General features: G+C 38.0%; 1 protein-coding gene across 1 annotated transcript in view; it reads right to left on the reverse strand.

Moving 5' to 3' along the window:
* Window positions 1–20,720, reverse strand: part of AK5 (adenylate kinase 5) — a 270,567-nt gene that overhangs the window by 202,871 nt on the left and 46,976 nt on the right. Inside the window, exon 6 of the mRNA XM_052637682.1 lies at window positions 11,724–11,915. Within this exon, the coding sequence (XP_052493642.1) occupies window positions 11,724–11,915 (192 nt within the window). The remainder of the gene's footprint in view (window positions 1–11,723; window positions 11,916–20,720) is intronic.

Genomic DNA, 20,720 nt, shown 5'->3' on the forward strand with positions numbered 1-20,720 from the left:
ACTATGTCGTTTCCCTTTCCTCCTTAACTGAGCACTTCCGGGCCTTTGTTATATTGATCTCAGCGCCTCTGTCCCCTTCCTAATTCTCACTAGTTGCTTATATACCTTACCTGTCTTGTGTCTGCTCATGTTTGCTTATAATGCCTTTTCTTCCCGTTTCTGGGCTCTCTTCCCTGTCCCTTAAGCACCAATGTTTATAGCAAAGTCTTCCTCCATCTTTCCAGGAGGAAGGCACTCCCCTGCCCCTGACTCTTCCTCCTCCTGGTCTATTATATCTCTGTGTGTGGCACCCACCTCTTCCTGTACTCTATTCAACTTATTTCTGTTTACATTATTGCCTACACACAAACTCCATGAAGGCAGATCTATCTCCACATCATCTCTGTATTCCCTGTGGTGCCTGATGTGGTCCTTCTGTTTGACATGGAATAGGCTCTGGATAAAATTGTTTGAATGGATGACTATAAAAGGACTGTCATAACAGGGAAGATGAATTGTAAAACCCAGAGTAGATAAGGATAGAGTGTTGCCTGAAGCAGAACTGCAGCCATGGCTTTACATTTGATTGCAGAACTGAGCAAGGTCAGAAGATGATGGATAGTGCCGATAAACAAAAATACAAGGCCCAATAATTGGCCATTGCCCCTAAAATTTTCTTCTTGTAATGTGAGTGCAGATTAATCAATTTTATGAATTATCTTAATCATTTTACATCTGTTATCTAGTGAGGTCACTTTTTGAAAAACCTCTAAGTGTAATGCACCAACAGAATAAATTTTCTCATTTATTCTTTTCTGAGAAACATAAATGAAGAGATTACTGGTGAACAGAGTGCTTATCAAATGACAAAAGCCTGGAAAAAGCAGTAATGGGCTTTCTCTTTGGGATCCAGAGTGCATAAATGTTATGTTTTAATGAAGGGACAACATTGCAATCACAAGTGCTGCCTCTGGGGTCAGTGCTCTGGGTCTGGGTTGAGGCTCTGCTGCTCTTATCGGATCCTGGGCTAGCTACATTTTGGTGTACTTCAGTTTTCTCATTTATAAAGTAAACATAATAGTAATATCAACCTCATGGAGATTGGTGAGGATTAATGATTTACCATATGTGCAGCACTTTGAATAGTACCAAGCATATATTACATACTTATAAGTTGTTTGCTATTTTTTAAGATACCATCTACTCATAAGATATTTTTGTGTTTTCCTCACTGGCAAGTCTTAAATGCCTCTTCTTTTTTTTTTGTTCACTTAATATAACTATGGGGGCTTCCCTGGTGGCTCAGATGGTAAAGAATCAGCCTGCAATGCAAGAGACATGGGTTCTATCCCTGAGTCAGGAAGATCTCCTGGAGAAGGGAAATGGCTACCCACTTTAGTATTCTTGCCTGGAGAATTCCATGGACAGAAGAGCCTGGCAGGCTATAGTCTATGGTGTTGCAAAGAGTTGGACATGACTGAGAAACTAACACTTTCACTTTCATTTTCAATCTAACTATAGCACTATCTCTATTTAAAAATATTGATCAATTCCAGTTTTGTCTGAAACATATTTAATCCAAGCACTTTACCAAAAATATTTTCTTATTCATATTCCCTATAACTCTCAGTATAACATACTGAAATAAATTGAGACTTAATTGGGGAAGTGTGGAATGTTCCCTGACACCATTGTCATAATTATTATTCTGATCACAGAGTGTCTCCTGGAGAAGTGACCAGCTCAAAGTGTATGTATGTATGTATATGTTTTCTTGTCAGGAACTGAAGGGCTGAAACAACAGTGTCCAGGAAGCTCTTAGTATGACATGACATTCAGCTACCAACAATCTACCAATCTGCTTTATTCCAATTAGAAAATTATAAAGACAAACCATTGTAGAAGGCAGCCCCAGGCCTTAAACTAAAATAGTCTTAGGTAGATTTGTCAATAACAGTTCTTGGAACTGGGATTTTCTTAATGTGAATTTTCCAAATGTATTTGCTTGAATATTATCTTGATTTTATCCACACTACTTATTTCATGGTTATCATGTGAAAACCCTAGTTTATCCTTAAGGTGATTAAACAGTCATATGTAGAGCTTTTTGGACTCTATTTCATGAGTATTTGTAATAATAAAATCAGCAGAAAAATATCTTGTATCCTTTTGTGGCAGGCGCCATGTTCCTTTAAGTTCCTCCTCATTTTTCCTGTAGACATCTGTATGAAACATCACCGTGACAGTATCACATTTGTGGGTGTGAGAGCTCTTCTCATCAGGCCCTGACAATAGGTTCACCATTTAATCAGCATCAATTTCTCACTTTGAAAGGAACTGCATTCTTTGAGTCATTTGGTTTGCTCTCTGCCAGTGGACTGTGAATAGATCTGATACTGAGTGAGCTTTGGGTGTGGAAAAATTTTGTTAGGATGCTTGCTTGTTACTGAGACAGAACGACAGAGTTAGATATAAATACGGTATCTGCCTGTTCTCCCTTTTGTTTTGACGCTGTTTAGGAATCAGCATAATTTGCCCCAGAAATGTGGATGTTACTTTACTACTTTGTGGGGAAATAGCTCTCTCTCATTGCTTTAATCTTCCTTTCTATACAAAAAACCTGAGAATGAAATGGTATCATAATTGTATTTTAGTTCTTAGAGCCCACAATAATGAAAGTTATGAAAGTAATCAGATTCATTTAGTGAATTTAGTTCTGGATGTTTTAAAGCCAGGGTTACAAAGATCTGTGTTAACAGGTAAATTAAATTGGTCCCACTAACTAACCCACAGCCTGGAAAATCCCATGGATGGAGGAGCCTGGTGGGCTGCAGTCCATGGGGCCGCTAAGACTCGGACACGAATGAGCAACTTCACTTTCACTTTTCACTTTCATGCATTGGAGAAGGACATGGCAACCCACTCCAGTGTTCTTGCCTGGAGAATCCCAGGGACGGGGGAGCCTGGTGGGCTGCCGTCTATGGGGTCGCACAGAATCGGACATGACTGATGCGACTTAGCAGCAGTAGCAGCATCAGCTAACCCACAGAGATGGTACCTTCCTAACGTAGGCCATGTTACTTTTCCTAGGAGAGCACTGTCTTGCCAGCTTTACACACAGTACAATTTGATAAGTGCCAGTTGCCCAGAGAGAGTGATTCCTTATAAGCTGCTCTTAAGTCAAGTCAAAAATGGATATTTCTCACGTTTCTTAGGGGTACTTCACATTGAAGGTATATCAGTATCAGGTTTCATGTCACAAGGTACTGTCTACTTGATTTAAAAATATTTTGAATTTAAAACAATTCAGAGGGCCATATATCTGGGTACCTACACCATCATTACCCAAGTATCTTACAGAAAACCTCAGTAGCCTTTCCTGTTTATCAACCTTTGAAAACTCCTCCCTGACTCTTTTCTGTCTTACTAAATCCACCAAAGAGGAATCAGTGAGGGCTTTGGTTACATAATGAAGGTTTAGACAGCATATAAGCAGTGATGGTATGTAAAGGAAATGTAGCTTCACTATGTTACATAGTACAAATTTATCAACGTCATGCATTGGGATGCAATCACAGAATTTTCCTCCTAGTAATTTTAGGACAATGGATTTGTTTGAATAAACGGGTATTGGGTATTTCCACTGCCTTTCTTATGTATAGGTGGGTTGCTGAATCTGCTGAGGGTTTTTGCTGCTCGGATTTCTTACTACCCCGTGCAGTGATGCTAATGGAGATGGTGATAATTAACCAATGGCTGTGCACTAAGTCTAGAGATAAGTGTATTTGTATTTTAAATGTTAGCATTGATTCCTATGAAAATTGAAGTTAATAAATAATTATTCAGCAGTTCTGTCTAAATTAACTTGACTATTCCTGTTTATTTTCCCTCTGGCTAGGAGTGCCTGGTGAGATGGAATTACATAGTTTCAGTGGTAAAATTTGAAGGAAGTCATATGGTGTAAATTAAGCAAATGTAGTGCCAAAGGGGTTCTCTGGGGGTTTAGGGACAATGTCTGGTGAATCACTAATAGTGTGATGTTGACAAGGATGTGCTCTCTAAACCAGGGGTTCCCCAGCACTGATGCCAGTTTATGATGAAGTGTTCCCTAATCTACAACAAAATGAGAAAAATAAGACAAATGTTGGGAATTTTTCTTATAGCCAAACAGATCCATTTTAGTGACTTTATAAGTTTTGTCATTACTAAATTTTTTTGTGCTAAAAAATATCCCTTTCAAACAATGATAGTAATAGATTTTTTTCCCCTTTTCTAATGCCCTCACTTAGAAAAATTTTTTAAAAAGTAAATTTGGGAAATACAAATTGAAACAACAAGATACTACTACAGACCTAGTAAAATGGCCAAAACCTGGAACACTGACAACACTGAAATGCTGGTGAGGATGTGGAGCAATAAAAACTCTCGTCTCAGAGAGAGTTCTCAGGTGAGAATGCAAAATGGTGCAGCCAGTTTGGGAGACACTTTGGTGGTTTCTTACAAAACTACACATACTCTTACCAGCAGTCATACTCCCTGATAGCTATCAAAATGAACTGAAAACTTATGTCCACACAAATACTGGTACATGGATACGTATAGCAGCTTTTAAAAAAAAAAAAAATAAATGCTGAAATTTGGAAGTAACCAAGTGCAGATGAATGAACAGATAAACTGTGGTATAGTCAGACAATAGATATGCTCAAAAGAAATGAGCTATCAAGCCTGGACACGACATGGAGGAAACTAAAATGCATATTAAGTGAAAGAAACCAATCTGAAAAGGCTACATACTACATGACATTCAACTTCATGACCTTCTGGAAAAGGTAAAACTTTAGAAATAGTAAAAAGATCAGTAGTTGCCAGGAGCTAGGTTAGGAGGATGGAGATGGGTGAGGGTTGAATAAATAGAGCACAGAGATAGTTAAGGGCAGTGAAAATCCTCCGTAAGATATTGTAATGATGGATACATGGCACTATGAAAATGAAAGTCACTCAGTCGTGTCCTACTCTTTGCGACCCCATGGACTATATACACAGTCCATGAAATTCTCCAGGCCAGAATACTGGAGTGGGTAATACTTCCCTTCTCCAGGGGATCTTCTCAACCCAGGGATGGAATCCAGGTCTCCTGCATTGCAGGTGCATTCTTTACCGGCTGAGCCACTAGGGAAGCCCAAGAATACTGGAGAGGGTAGCTTATCTCTTCTCCAGCGGATCTTCCTGACCCAGGAATCAAACTGGGGTCTCCTACATTGCAGGCAGATTCTTTACCAACTGAGCTACCACGGAAGTCCAGGTGGCACTATACATTTGTCCAATACTATAGAATGTATAACACCAAGTGCGAACTTTAAGGTAAAATATGAGCTTTGAGTGATTAGGATGCATCAATGTAGGTTCCTTAATTATAACAAATGCAACACTCTAGTGAGGGATATTAATAACTGGGGAGACTGTGCAAGTGTTGGCTTAAGGAGTATACAGGAAGTCCCCGTAACCTCCTCTCAATTTTGCTGTTGACCAAAAAGGGTTCTTGTGCTTCCTGGGTGGTTCAGACGGTAAAGAATCTGCAGTGTGAGAAATACAGGTTCAATTCCTGGGTTAAGAAGAACCCTCAAAGAAGGAAATGGCAACCCATTCCAATACTCTTGCCTAGAGAATTCCATGGACAGAAGAGCCTGGCTGGCTACAGTCCATGGGGTCATGACTGAGGGACTAACACTAAAAGTGTCCTAAAATAATAAAGTCTTAAAAAAAAACAACTTTATCTTAGTCCATTAATTTTTTTTTCTGATCTATTAAGTACTAAAATTATGGAATCATTGGCCTATGTGACCTTGTTATATCCTAAGATAGTTTATAATTAGTCCCTTGTCTGCTTCCCTAGGAAAATTGATGTTGGTGAACAAAAAATAAACCTATTCTAACATCTTTTGTGCTATGCCTTTCCTGCCTGAAGAGATCCAGTCAGTTAATCAGAGTGTTAGTTAGTAGGCCTTTTCATACGTCCTATGACTATAGCTTACTTCTCATTTTTAAGTTATGTTTCTCTTGCTTCCTACTATAAAAAAGTCCAGAAGAGAAATGGCCATCAGCTTACTTAACAGACTAAAACTAAATTCGGACTTTCACTCATGGTCACCCATATTAGGTAGCATTTGTTCAGTGCACACAAGTGTCAATGCACATGAGTGTGCAACCATTTCCCTGACAAGTTGAACGATGTTCCAGCTGAGTGGAATATCCAGTGATACATGCATTTTGGAAACAAATAACATAAGCATTACATCTAACCCTATTAACTTTCAAGCATTTTAAAAGACCCTTTTCTAAAGAAAAAAAAAAAAAACACAACAACTCAGGTATTTAGAGTTCATTAAGCTTCCAAAGAGTTGACCTTTTTAAACTAAAATTATTTCTTTCAAATGGGTTCTAACTTATGAAGATGACTAAAACAAGGGCTAGTTTTTTTAAGCTTTTTAAATAAAACTAAGATAAAAAATTATCACTAAACAGACATATTACTGAAGCTTTCATACAGCTGAATTAGGGCTTCCTAGGTGTCATAGTAGTAAAGAACCCGCCTGCCAATGCAGAAGACAGAAAAGACACGGATTTGATTCCTGAGTTGGGAATCCACACTGGAGTAGGGAATGGCAACCTGCTCCAGTATTCTTGCCCAGAAAATCCCATAAACAGAGGAACCTGGTGGGCCACAATCTAAATGCTCCAAAATGTCATAAGACAGCTTTGAAGAAGAACTTCTGACAAACTTTGGGATCTTGCAGCATCCTAATCTTTAATTAGGAGAAAAAACCTGTAAAAGACATGATGAGCTATTACATACAGCCTATTGTAAGTTAAAAAATAACACATGCTTGTCTGAAAAGGTGCTATGAAGTCCCTAACATATTAGCCCTGTGATTTGCTATCATTTAATTAAAAAGCCTCTTGATGAAAGTGAAAGAGGAGAGTGAAAAAGTTGGCTTAAAGCTCAACATTCAGAAAACTAAGATCATGGCATCTGGTCCCATCACTTCATGGCAAATAGATGGGGAAACAGTGGAAACAGTGTCAGACTTTACTTTTTTGGGCTCTACAGTCACTGCAGATGGTGACTGCAGCCATGAAATTAAAAGATGCTTACTCCTTGGAAGGAAATTTATGACCAGCCTAGATAGCATATTAAAAAGCAGAGACATTACTTTGCCAACAAAGGTCCGTCTAGTCAAGGCTATGGTTTTTCCAGTGGTCATGTATGGATGTGAGAGTTGGACTGTGAGGAAAGCTGAGTGCCGAAGAATTGATGCTTTTGAACTGTGGTGTTGGAGAAGACTCTTGAGGGTTACTTGGACTGCAAGGAGAGCCAACCAGTCCATCCTAAAGGAGATCAGCCCTGGGTGTTCTTTGGAAGGAATGATGCTAAAGCTGAAACTCCAGTACTTTGGCCACCTCATGTGAAGAGTTGACTCATTGGAAAAGACTCTGATGCTGGGAGGGATTGGGGGCAGGAAGAAAAGGGCACGACAGAGGATGAGATGGCTGGATGGCATCACCGACTCGATGGACATGAGTTTGAGTGAGCTCCAGGAGATGGTGATGGACAGGGAGGCCTGGCGTGCTGCGATTCATAGGGTCGCAAAGAGTCGGACATGACTAAGCGGCTGAACTGAACTGGATTCATACTTGCACAGATAACTGTATAAGACAAGTATTATAAAAGGATAAAAATGAAGCAGTCCATGTGATGGGAACTGTCAGCAAGATACATTATTCAGGCAATAGCTTGTTTTCCTGGCTATTTCGATTAGGTTTTCTCCTCAGTCAGGCTGGATTTGTTCTTTAGTCAAATCTGCCAACCAACACAGTTAATGTTGTAGTGAAAAAGGAAAAAGAATGGGTTGACATCTGTTATAATTTAACTACCATATTCATACACAGCCATCATACAGCTTGATTACACAGATGATAAAGAAGTCAAAGAAAACACTAGGACAATTTTGTAACTGGTTAACAGACAGTTTTGGGCTTCCCTGGTGGCTCAGCAGTAAAGAATCTGCCTGCAGTGCAGGAACTATGGAGACATGGGCTTGATTCTTGAGTCAGGAAGCTCCCCTGGAGGAAGGCATGGCAACCCACTCCAGTATTCTTGCCTGGAAAATCCCATGGACAAAGGAACCCGGTGGGCTACAATCCATAGGGTCGCAAAGAGTTGGATATGACTGAAGTAACTTAGCATGCACGCAACAGACAGTTTTAAAGAAAAAAGAATTTGGTGAAAAGTTTTAAATCTAAATTTTTCACTTTGGATTTTTTCAGTAATCTATCTGCGCTTCCCTTGTGGCTCAGCTGGTAAAGAATCTGCCTGCAATGCAGGAGACCTGGATTTGATCCCTGGGTTGGGAAGATCTCTGGAGAAGGGAAAGGCTACCCACTCCAGTATTCCTGGAGAATTCCATGGACTGTATCGTCCATGGGGTCAAAAAGAGTCGGACACGACTGAGCGACATTCACTTTCACTATTCAGTAATCTATCTATGGGAGAATAGGCAACAGAGTACCCTCTAAGAACACGAATTTGTTAGTAGTAAGTAACTGAAGTTTTGAAAAATGGGCATTAGAGGTGAAAGGAAGAAAAAAGAGGAAATGTGAAAATTACAAAGTAATTTCAATCACTTCTATTTCACTTGCGACATTTCTGGTACTGTTCTAAGTACTTGATACCCATTTACCCCTCACAATTACAGAGGTGGGTATAATGACGATTATAACCACTGCATGCATCAGGCAACTGAGTCACAGGGAAGATAAATAACGTTCATGAGGTCGCACAGGTGGCAGGTGACACAGCAGGAGTCTGGACCGGGTACATCGGGACCACTACTACATGCATTCTCTCATTTCACCCCTACAGCATTATGTGTCAGACAACAGCATCTCTAAGTTAGACACAGAGACCGAGTCCTGAAGCACCATGAATTTATTATATGGCAGTGGAGCTGAGATTTCAAGTGAAGGGTTTCAGACTCTAAAACCCTAAGGAACAGAGGCACCAAGATAAAGTTTCTCACCTGTACTGAGAGGTACGTGGCCTCTGTGGTCTTTACAAAGCTCACACAAGATCATTGATGAATCCTACTCGCGGATGGAGAGAGTTTGTTCTACTCACTACAGGGAATTTCTGTAGTCCATGACATACGTGAGGGCATTCTGTACATTCTCCCATGCAACAGTCATCACACTTAATAAACCACTGCGGGACTTCCCTGGTGGTCCAGTGGTTAAAATCAGAGATTGAACATAGGTTCAATCCCTGGTCTGGGAAGATCCCACATGACTCAGAACAACTAAGCCACATCTATAGAGACCTCACACCTGGACCCGTGCTCTACAACAAAAGAAGCCATCGCAATGAGAAACGCGTGCACCACTACTAGAGAGTAACCCCTGCTCGCCACAACCAGAGAAAAGCCTGCTCAGAAATGAAGACCCAGGGCAGCCAAAAATAAATAATAATTAATACATAGATAAATAATTTTAAAACCTCATTGTTTAATATCTGATTCCCCATAGACTTGCAAGCTCTGTTCATCTGCTGACAACATACTATGTACCAGAGAGGCATAGTACTAGGAGTTTGAAATATGTCAGAAAATAAAATAAAGTTCCTTAACTTTTGCCTATTTAGCTTTGCACCACTTGCACCTAACAGAGAGTCTGGCACCTACTGATTCTCAATAAATATTTACTGAATAAATAAATGAATCAATTAGGAGGGGTACATAGAAGTAAAGGAAAGAAAAACTATAGAAAAAAGGAAATATTTGGATTTTATCTATTACCTCCCAGATTTTTATTAAAATCTTAATATGCATTTGATTAATCAGGATGACCATTTACATTATCTAACTTATCTTTAAAAGCAGAAATGTACATTTTAATTCCAAAAGTGAACTGTGTCCGGGTTCTGAAGGGGGACACAGGCATCAGGATGTAGCACTCGCTCCTCTGCCAAAGTAAAATTTTCTGTTGTGTTTCCCAGAGCTTAGCCTGTGTTTGTGTTCACCGATTTTCAAAAGGTGACTTTCCAATGCAAGTCTTCTCCCAGTAATTAGAGGCGTTTATCTTAAAGCTTATCTGGGTTTAGCAGGGAGGTTACAGGCTGTCATCCGCATTGTTATTGACTCCCTCAATTAGAGGCAATGGCATTTCACCTCCATGCAAAATATTAGTAAATTAACAATCCCCACTCTGCATTCATTTGGGAAATCTCCTCTGATTGTGATGACGAACGTGACAAGCAGGGAGTAATCAGAGACATTCCGGTAATACCTTTAAGCCTTGCAAATATCAATTAAAACTCTGGCTCTGCAGCTTGTTGTTGGGGTTTGGTCTACAGGGTAAATTTCTATTTTTATGACACAGCGCAGAAGTCGGCATTGGTAATTTGCAGGAGAAGCAAGCAACAACCTCACTACAAAAGAGCCAGAGAAACAGCCACTCTGATTTTGTTGATTCTTTCATATCACTCAAAGTCTCTCTTAAACCATAAAATGAACTCTGGCATTGTGAACAATTTTCAGATCAGATTTACAATTCTCTGACATGACAACTTTGACTCAAAGGGCAAATTCTAAAAAATATTTCTTATAGTGCTAAAAAGACTGCAAAGGGATTATTATTAAATGTCATGACTGTCTCTTTCAATCTGGGGGCATTTTAGGCTAATGAAGAAATTTATTTTGCACAGTAATTGTTAGGTCATAGGAGCTCTGTGGATGAGCGTCAGTAGATTTACCTAAAATTTATGAAAAACACCTTATGTGCATTTTATTGTATTGAGAGTGTATACCTTTCATCAGATTCTTCACAGGGGCTTGTAGCTCCAGCAGTCAAAAATCTTTGGTCCCATGGGAAAGAACTAAGGGCTGAGGAGAGGGTGCTACCGAGGTCTGCTTCCTCCGTGGAGAACCCTGGAGCTGCACTGGTTTGAGTGTCTTTTGCAAAACGCCTCAGCTGGCCAATGCTCCTCTGTCTCCTCTATTCTGTACTTGAATCTCTGATGTTGCGGGGATCATACATTTAGCTGAGCTTTCACCTCCACTTCCCTGTATTCTAATAACTGTACAAACTAGTGGTTCAGCTTCATCCTTTTTTGGCACATTCTTTATCATTAATCGCAAAGCAAACTATGAAAAAATTAATATTTGCATTGTATCAATGGAGCAGAAAGATCAATGCCTTCCGTTTTGAGACAATATCACTTTATGACAAGTCAAATGCTTTTTTAGGGGGCCATCAGAATCTTATTTCTTTATGTGGCACACTTTGATAAAGTTTAACTTACAATTTAAGTTTAACATATAAGTTCTATTTTTAAGTTGATCAGTTTTATTAGGTTTTCAAAGATTGAAGAGTTGAGAAACTGGGCAAACATTGCTTAAAATGATAAAAAAATTATTTTAAAATACTTTAAAATTTGGGGGCCATAGAATTCTAGCCAAGATTGAAATTGATCTTTTTTTTTTTTTGGTAATGATCAATTAAAGTGAAAGCATTTTTATTGTTATGCCTTAATAAAGGCAAATCAGGTCAAGATTGCCAATTTTTTTTCCATTGAATCTCCACCTAAGAAGAGCATTTTTTTTAAGATAAAGGATTTCTAAATGAGGACATAGGATAATTAGAAATCTGAAAGACTGTTCTTGAAATGGACAAGTAAAGTATATTTAACTTACTGTCATGATGAGCCCCTTTTCCTGGAAGTATTTAACCAATGGAGCAGCGTTCTGCTTGAAGTTCATTAGTCTCCTTTGGGTAGCTTTCAGATTGTCATCAGGTCGCCCTTGTTGCTCTGCACGCTTCAGTAATCTTTCTTTGAGTCTCTGATTGGTGCAAGCCAGGAAGACCACCAAGTCAGGAGTACAGATCTATGGAGAGGGTCAAACAAGCAGATAGGCATTCAACATACCAACCGGTGTGAGTGTGGGCAGAGGCAGTTTTGCATAGTGCTTTAAAGAAATGATCTCCAATTTTTTTTTTCTGTATCTTCATGCTAATAAATTATTTGATCATGTATCCCAATAAATATATACTTATTAATTTATTAATTATGCATGAGTGTATGATACACATGTGCTCATGAGCTTGCGTCAGGCATTCAGTGGTGTCTGATTCTTGGTGACCTGACAGACTTTAGCCTGCCAGGCTGCTCTGTCTATGGAATTTTCTCAGCAAGAGTACTGGAGTGGGTTGCCATTTCCTCCTCTAGGGGATCTTCCTGACCCAGGGATCGAACCCACATCTGCATCTCTTGTACTGAGGGCAGATTCTTTACTGCTGAGCCACCAGGGAAGCCTCATGCTGCCCTAATATAGTATGTATGCTGTAAAATACACACAAAAATGTATTTTTTAAAGGATAAGATATGATAATGGTAATATTAGCATTTTCTTCCCACATTACACTGGTTTGCCTATGTACTCTGGAGACCACTGGTTACATAATGAATGCTAGAATCCAGGAAACCTGAATTAGAGTTTTTGCCCTAGGATTTACCAGCTGAGCTCTGGGCATATGGCTTATCTTAGCTAAGCCTCTGTGTCTTCATCTGTCAAAAGAGATAAATGAACTTCCTCCCTGAGTTCTTATAAAGATTAAATAAGATATTGTGTGAAAAAAACAGCACAAACTTGATCCATGGTAGGTGTACAGCAGATTTTAGCCATATTTACTATCTCTTGGTTTTTAGGATTCTATGTTCTGGTTCTCCTTTAACTTTTTACTTTGTTGTTTTTTCCCCCTTGCTCAAATTGTTTCCCTTAAAAATACAATGCTCACAAATAATGATGTTTCTGAGGCTTAGATTATGTTTTGTTTTGCTTTCCCTCTCCAAGTTTTCATTCTCTCAGCTCCTTTCTGCTGTTCTCGTTTCAACCACTTATCCTTTGTTGATGGATTCCAAATCTACATTTTCAGCACCGGCTTTCAACAGCACTTATGTCTTATATTATCAAATGCTTATATGATAGCTCTACCTGAAAGTTTTAATGTTACTCAGCAAGGCCAAATCAGTTCTGGCAACTTTTTACCTAAATGAAATTCCCTTCTTGCTTATATATGTATTTGTTTATTCTTTTATTTTTATGATAGTAACACTACTTGCCTGAATCTTTCAATTAGAAGTCTTGTCTTTTAAATTTTTAGAATTTGAATGAAAGATTCTTTAAATTCTATAGTGCTATACAGTTTTCAAAATTTCACAAACATGATTTCATATAATTCCATAATAGCTCCTTTTAAAAATAACTTCTCTTATATTGCCCCACCCACTAGTAACCACTAGTTTGTTCTCTATATCTGTGAGTCTGCTTCTTTTTTGTTTTATGCCCTAGTTTGTTCTACTTTTTAGATTCCACCTAAAAGTGATATCATACAGTAGTTGGCTTTCTCTGACTTATTTTATTTAACACAATGTGCTCCAAATCCATCCATGTTGCTACAAGTGACAAAATTTCATTCTTTTTCATGGCTGAGCAGCATTCTATTGTGTATGTGTATATACAATGAAATGTATACACCCCCCGCCCCAGCACACACACATACACACACACACACCCCCCCCCCCCCCCCACATCTTCACATCTTCTTCATCCATTTACCTGTTGATGGACACTTAGGTTACTCCCATACCTTGATAATTGTAAATAATGCTGCTATGAACACTGGGGAGCCTATATCTTTTTGAATCCTCAGCTAGAAATCTTAATATAATTTCTAACCCTTATCAAAACTTCAGTCTCAGGAAGCCCTCACCACGGATGGTGGATTTTTGTCTTGACACATGCCAATTCCCACTGCCACTGTGTAAGCACAGGCACACACTGGCGTAAGTGATTATGAGAATGAATTTTAGAATCAGATTGTCCTGATTTCATCAGTTCAGTTCAGTTCAGTCACTCAGTCGTGTCTGACTCTTTGCGACCCCATGGACTGCAGCATGCCAGGCTTCCCTGTCCGTCACCAACTCCCGAAGCTTACTCAAACTCATGTCCATTGAGTTGGTGATGGCATCCAACCATTTCATTCTCTATTGTCCCCTTCTACTTCTGCCTTTAATCTTTCCCAGCATCGGAGTCTTTCCCAATGAGTTGGTTCTTTGCATCAAGTGGCCAAAGTATTGGAGTTTCAGCTTCAGCATTAGTCCTTCCAGTGAATATTCAGGACTGATTTCCTTTAGGAAGGACTGGATTGATTTTCTTGCAGTCCAAGGGTCTCTCAAGAGTCTCCTCCAACATCAAAGTTTAAAAGAATCAAATCTTCAGCGCTCAGTTTTCTTTATAGTCCAGCTCTCACATCCATACATGACTACTGGAAAAACCATAGCTTTGACTAGATGGACCTTTGTTGGCAAAGTAATATCTCTAATTTTTAATATTCTATCTAGATTGGTCATAGCTTCTCTTCCAAGGAGCAAGTGTCTTTTAATTTCATGGCTTCAGTCACTATCTGCAGTGATTTTGGAGCCCCCCCAAAATAAAGTCTCTCACTGTTTCCATTGTTTCTCCATCTATTTGCCATTAAGTGATGGGACCAGATGCCATGATCTTAGTTGAGTTTTAAGCCAACTTTTTCACTCTCCTCTTTCACTTTCATCAAGAGGCTCTTTAGTCCGTTTTCTGCCATAAAGGTGGTGTTATCTGTGTATCTGACATTATTGGTATTTCTCTCAGCAGTCTTGATGAGCTTGTGCTTCATCCAGCCCAGCATTTCATATGATGTACTCTGCTGCTGCTGCTGCTAAGTTGCTTCAGTCGTGTCTGACTCTGTGCGACCCCATAGATGGCAGCCCACCAGGCTCCTCCATCCCTGGGGTTCTCCAGGCAAGAACACTGGAGTGGGTTGCCATTTCCTTCTCCAATGCATGAAAGTGAAAAGTCAAAGTGAAGTCGCTTAGTCGTGTCCGACTCTTAGCGACCCCATGGACTGTAGCCCACTAGGCTCCTCCATCCATGGGATTTTCCAGGCAAGAGTACTGGAGTAGGGTGCTATTGCCTTCTCTGATGTACTCTGCATATAAGTTAAATAAGCAATATACAACCTTGACGTACTCCTTTTCCTATTTGGAACCAGTCTGTTGTTCCACGTCCAGTTCTAACTGTTGCTTCTTGACCTGCATACAGATTTCTCAGGAGGCAGGTCAGGTGGTCTGGTATTCCCATCTCTTTAAGAATTTTCCAGAGTTTGTGGTGATCCACACAGTCAAAAGCTTTGCTGTAGTCAATAAAGCAGAAGTAGATGTTTTTCTGGAACTCTCTTGTTTTTTTGATGATCCAACGAATGTTGGCAATTTGATCTCTGGTTCCTCTGCCTTTTCTAAATCCAGCTTGAACATCTGGAAGCTCACGTTTCACGTACTGTTGAAGCTTGGCTTGGAGAATTTTGAGCATTACTTTGCTAGGGTGTGAGATGAGTGCAATTGTGTGGTAGTTTTCATAAGAATCTGCTATTAGTTGTTTGTCCTTGGACAAATGGTTCAATGTCTCTAAACTTCAGTTTTCTCAACTGTAAATAAAGGGGAAATCTATCTTATCTCGGTAGTTTAGTATGTCCCATTTAAAAAAAAATTAATTTATATTTTATTGAAGGATAATTGCTTTACAGAATTTTGTTTTCAAAAACACATTTAAGTAGCTTTTGAGAAGTGTTAACAATCTAGAAATCACTTTGTAATTTTTGTATGGTATGTGGTAAAGAGATTATATTAAATTAAAACTTATCTTATCAAATATTAAATTGTAAAATACAAATTTAATAAAATCTTTGGTAACATTCAGTCTTGCCCAACACATCATATGATATCCTTTAAATTTACTTTGAATAATTTACATAAGAGAGAAGATAATTTTTGACAAATAACTTAAAATGATATTATATTGTTCTTGATTTGGTATTGTATATATTAAAATATGGAATAAGCTTCAACTACTAGCTCAGTGTTGAATGCAGATAATACTTCTTTCATAACAAATTAAATGCTTTATTTTAATATCTTTTATGTTTTGTTTCAGACTGAAAAGTATGTGCTTTTCCCTACATAATACAAAGAGGTTATTGCTGTTACTGCTGTTCACTCGTTAAGCCTTGTCTGACTCTCTGAGACCTCATGGCCAGGCTTCCATGTCCTTCACTATCTCCAGGAGTTTGCTCAGATCATAATGAGGTTATGGAGAGACTTAAATATGTAATCATCACTATATTTTGTCTTTTAGTATTGGCTTTTGAAATTTATAAAGACTTTTTTACAGTTTAGTAAAACTGTATTTTATTTATTTATATTGGAGTGGAGTGTCAGTCGCTTAGTCGTGTCCGACGTTTTGCAACCCCATGGACTGTAGCCCGCCAGGTTCCTCCATCCATGGGATTTTCCAGGCAAGAATACTGGAGTGGGTTGCCATTTCCTTCTCCAGGGAATCTTTCCAACCCAGAAATAGAACCCAGGTCTCCTGCATTGCAGGCAGACTCTTTACTTACATTAATAGACTTTAAAAAATAGCCATAAGTTTACAGAAAATGAGTAGAATACCTTCATGTAGTTTCTTTAATTTCTCCCAGTACTTTTTAATGTAGAGCTTTGTAGCTTTCTATATAATGATCTTGCCCATTTAAAAAATTATTCCTGTGAATTTGATATTTTTTATATCTAAGATTTTTGATCAATGAATGCAACTTCAAATCTGATATAGATAAACTTGAAATGAATCTTCAAAGTTGTTTAATTTTATAACTGTGATTAACTTGCTGTCTTTCCTTAGTATGAAACAACAACATATAACTAGTGACACAAAACTGAAAACATGGAACACGCAAGACCACCAAGGAAGCTGGGATAACCAGCTGACTACTCAACACTGCCCTCAGCCACAAGCATGCTCACCTGATTCTTCATCACTCTTACATATGTCCACTCATTAGGGCCCTCCTTCTTCAGTGGTGCCCATTTTAAAAGTAAAATTTAGTATTTTACTTTTTTTCCCCAAATGTAAAACAGAAGCAGACATTATTCTTTTCTAGAAGAGTTGAAGGCCCTAGAAAGTTTTCATGAAATTCACTCATGAAATGTTGAGAAGCATAACCATACCTTTTCCTAGCACATGTTCTCAAAAAGTATTCACTAATTGAATAAATGAGTGAATAAATGAGAACAAAGACCAAGATATTGCTTTTATCTACATGGAAGAAAACTTCCAATTGTTGATACTATTCCTTCCATTGGATTAACTAAATCAATCGTTGCTCTTTGTCTTTTTCATTATGTCGACAAGTCAGTCTTCCTCTATTCATTATCTCAAAGTTCTTTATCTGAATAATTACTCTGTTAAAAAGAACCTATAGCCACCTTTGATCAGCAAAGATGTATTATTCACTGTGTCAGATTGCAAAATGAGCTTACTTTAGTAAGCCTTGTTCTGAACTGTCAGTGCTTTTGCCTGCTTTATTTTTTTATTGAAGGATAATTACTTTACAGAAATGCTCTATTGTTTATGAAGACCTGTGAGAAGACCTAGAGACCCTACAGTTCAGATCACATTGAGAAACCAACAAGAAAAATATGAAAAACAAAAAACAATGCCTCACAAGAGAGAAGATCACAGTTGGAACAAAAACTGGAATCACAGAAACTAAGAGATGGGAAAATTTTGGAGGTTATCCAGCCCAAATTAATGCCAAACCTACAATCATCTCTACGGTTTCTTGACAAGAGATCTTTAAACTTGAACATTTAAACTTGAATGTTCTTTGTGAGCATTTCTTGTGATGCCTCACTACTTATGAGGTCAACCCCCTTCATTACAGGAAGATACTAATAACTGGGAAATTTTTTCTAATACGGGGCTAAAATTACTTTCTTAATTCTGTCTAATAGTAAAATATAAAGGAAATAATTTCTTTCAATCATTAAGCATTTATTGACTATACACCACTACCACAGAGGCTTGACTAGACTGAATATGGAGATAATTTCTGGGCTGGGGGGACAAAAACTGGAATATAGGGCTCTTCCATGGAGGAGCCATAGAAACTACTACTGCTGCCCCCAGTTTAGGCTTCTGGTTGGAATCCTGTAGGGTTGCACCATCAGAGTATGTATGAACCAGCCCTCACAGGAGTCAATTCCACTTAGAATCATCCCAAATTCTCATTATGCTAAATGTGTTTAATAGCCAATTAGGCACTGAAAAGAGAATTAGTGAACTAAAAGGTCATGAGAAAATATTGAGAGTGAAACAAGGCAGGGAGAGAGGTAGGAAAGCACAGGAAAGAGCAAAAGAGACATATGAGACCAAGGTTAGAAAGTTTTGGAAGAAGAGAGAAAATGAAGAAGCAGTGTTTGAAAATAAAATAGCAACGGGATTTTCCCAGACTCAGGAAGTAACATAAAAACCAAGGAGAAAACTAAACAGAAAACTCAGATCTAAGCACATCATAGTAAACCTGCCGAAAGGCTAGACAGAAAAAAAGATCTTTAAAGCATCCAGAAGGGAGAAATGACAGATTACCTTCAGAGGCACAACGAGACAGCTAAATTTGCCAAAGAAACAATGAAAGGCAGAAAGCAATGACATGACATCTTTAAAGGTCAAATAAAAAAATCTGCCATCTAAGTTTCAATATTCAGTCAAAATATCTTTCAAAAACTAAGAGTAAATATAGATGTTTTCAAACAAACAAAAACTGAGAGAATCTGCATCAGAAATTCTACTCTAATGGAAATATTAAAGAATATTCTTCAGGTAGATGAAAATGATCCAAGACAGAAAGTGGGCCCGGGGAACAAATGAAGAGTAATGAGATGGTAAATCTAGGGGTGAATTTAAATGAACATTGACCATATAAAATATACTAAAAGTATTTTGTGATGCTTAAAAATAGAGATTAGTCATGAGGCAGGTAAATGAAGTTCAAGTGTTCTAAGATCTTGGTTCAGAAAGTGGTAAAAGTACCGATTTCTATGAAAATATGAATATGTTAATAATGTAGTAAATCGATAGAACAGGAATCAACAAACTTTTTTTGTAAAGTGCCAGAGAGTAAATATTTTCGGTTTTTAGGTCACGTGACTTTTTAATAAATATTTATTTACTTATTTGGCTATGCAGGGTCTTAGTTGCAGCATGTAGGAATTTTAGTTGCCGTGTGTAAACTCTTGGTGTGTGGGATCTAATTCCCTGACCAGGGATCTAACCCAGGCTCCCTCCATTGGCAGCGTGCAGTGTTAGCCACTGACCACCAGGTAGGTCCGGTCATGTGGTCTTGCAGCATCAAAGCAGCCATAGACTGTATCCCCTGGCCACGCTGTCTCCTGCATACTTGACACTGTGCATGTCTCAGGGCAGGAAGTCAGTGAATCGCTGTCCTGGGCAGCATCGCAGGGGTGCACAGTAGCAAAGGCCAAGTAAAAAGCGGGCTGAGAGAATATAAGAGAGCATCAGAGGTGCTCAATACAGCAGTACACCTTAAATACAAAGATATAGAAACGCTAAAAGTAAAGGGATGGAAAAAATACCATGGAAATAACCAGTAGAAAGGTGGTAAAACCACACAAATATATCAAATCCAATTTAAAAATGAGCAAAGGAAAAAAATTGAAAATATCAATTGAAAATATGCACTAGGAAAGTGGATCTTGAAAGTTCTCATCATGAGAAAAAATTTTTGTAACTATGAATGGTGATGGACATTAACTAGACTTAGACTTATTGTGGTGATCATTTTGCAACATATACAAGTGTGGAATCATCCAGTGCACACTTGAAACAAATATAAATGCAATTTAATACAATTATTCCTCAATAAAAATTTAAATTATAAAATTTAATTTTTAATTAATAAAAGTTAATTTAGTTAAAAAAATTTAAATTAATAAAATGCCTAACAATCCATTTTCTACAAAATAAAGGGCAAAAAATTTGAGCAGATATTTCTCTTTAGAGGACAAATCACCACCAGGTATAAGTAAAGGTGTTCAAAATCACTAACCATCTGGGAATTGGAAATCAAAATCATGATGAGGTAATTCCCTGGTGGTTCAGTGGTTAGGACTTGATGAAACTAATCTAGGTAAAGAAAAGGCATAAATAAATATTGAGAATAAATAGTAAGGCATCCCTAAATATTCTACAGAGATTAAGATGATAAAAGAGGATATTAAGAAAAAACTTCATGAAAGCAAATTAGAAAATATTTATGAAATGGACTGATTTCTAGAAAAACACAACTCTCCCAAACCAAAAAACAAAAAACAAGAACCAGAAAATCAGAATGGTTCTTCACTTGTGGAAGATATTAAATCTATAGTTCAAAACTCTACCAAAGAAAACTCTGAATTCAGATGGCTTCACCAGTGAATTGTGCCAGATATCAATCTAACAGAAACTCTTCTACTAAATATAAGGAAGGGAATACTTCACAATTCATTTTATTAGTCCTGCATAGTCTCTGAATCCAAAGCCTTACAAGGACATTGAAAGAAACAAAATTTATTGGTCAATCTCACTCATGATCACATGTAAAAATTCTAAGTGAAATATTAGCAAATGAATCTATTTATTTGCAAAAAGGATTATATACACCATAACCTACCTGAGTTTATTCCCTGAATGCAAAATGTGGTTATTTTTAAAAAATCAAGCACTGTCATCTACCAAACCAACAGAATAAATAAGAAAAAATCA

The sequence above is a fragment of the Budorcas taxicolor genome, chromosome 3 (genome assembly GCF_023091745.1).
Source record: "Budorcas taxicolor isolate Tak-1 chromosome 3, Takin1.1, whole genome shotgun sequence".
NCBI classification, from domain to species: domain Eukaryota; kingdom Metazoa; phylum Chordata; class Mammalia; order Artiodactyla; family Bovidae; genus Budorcas; species Budorcas taxicolor.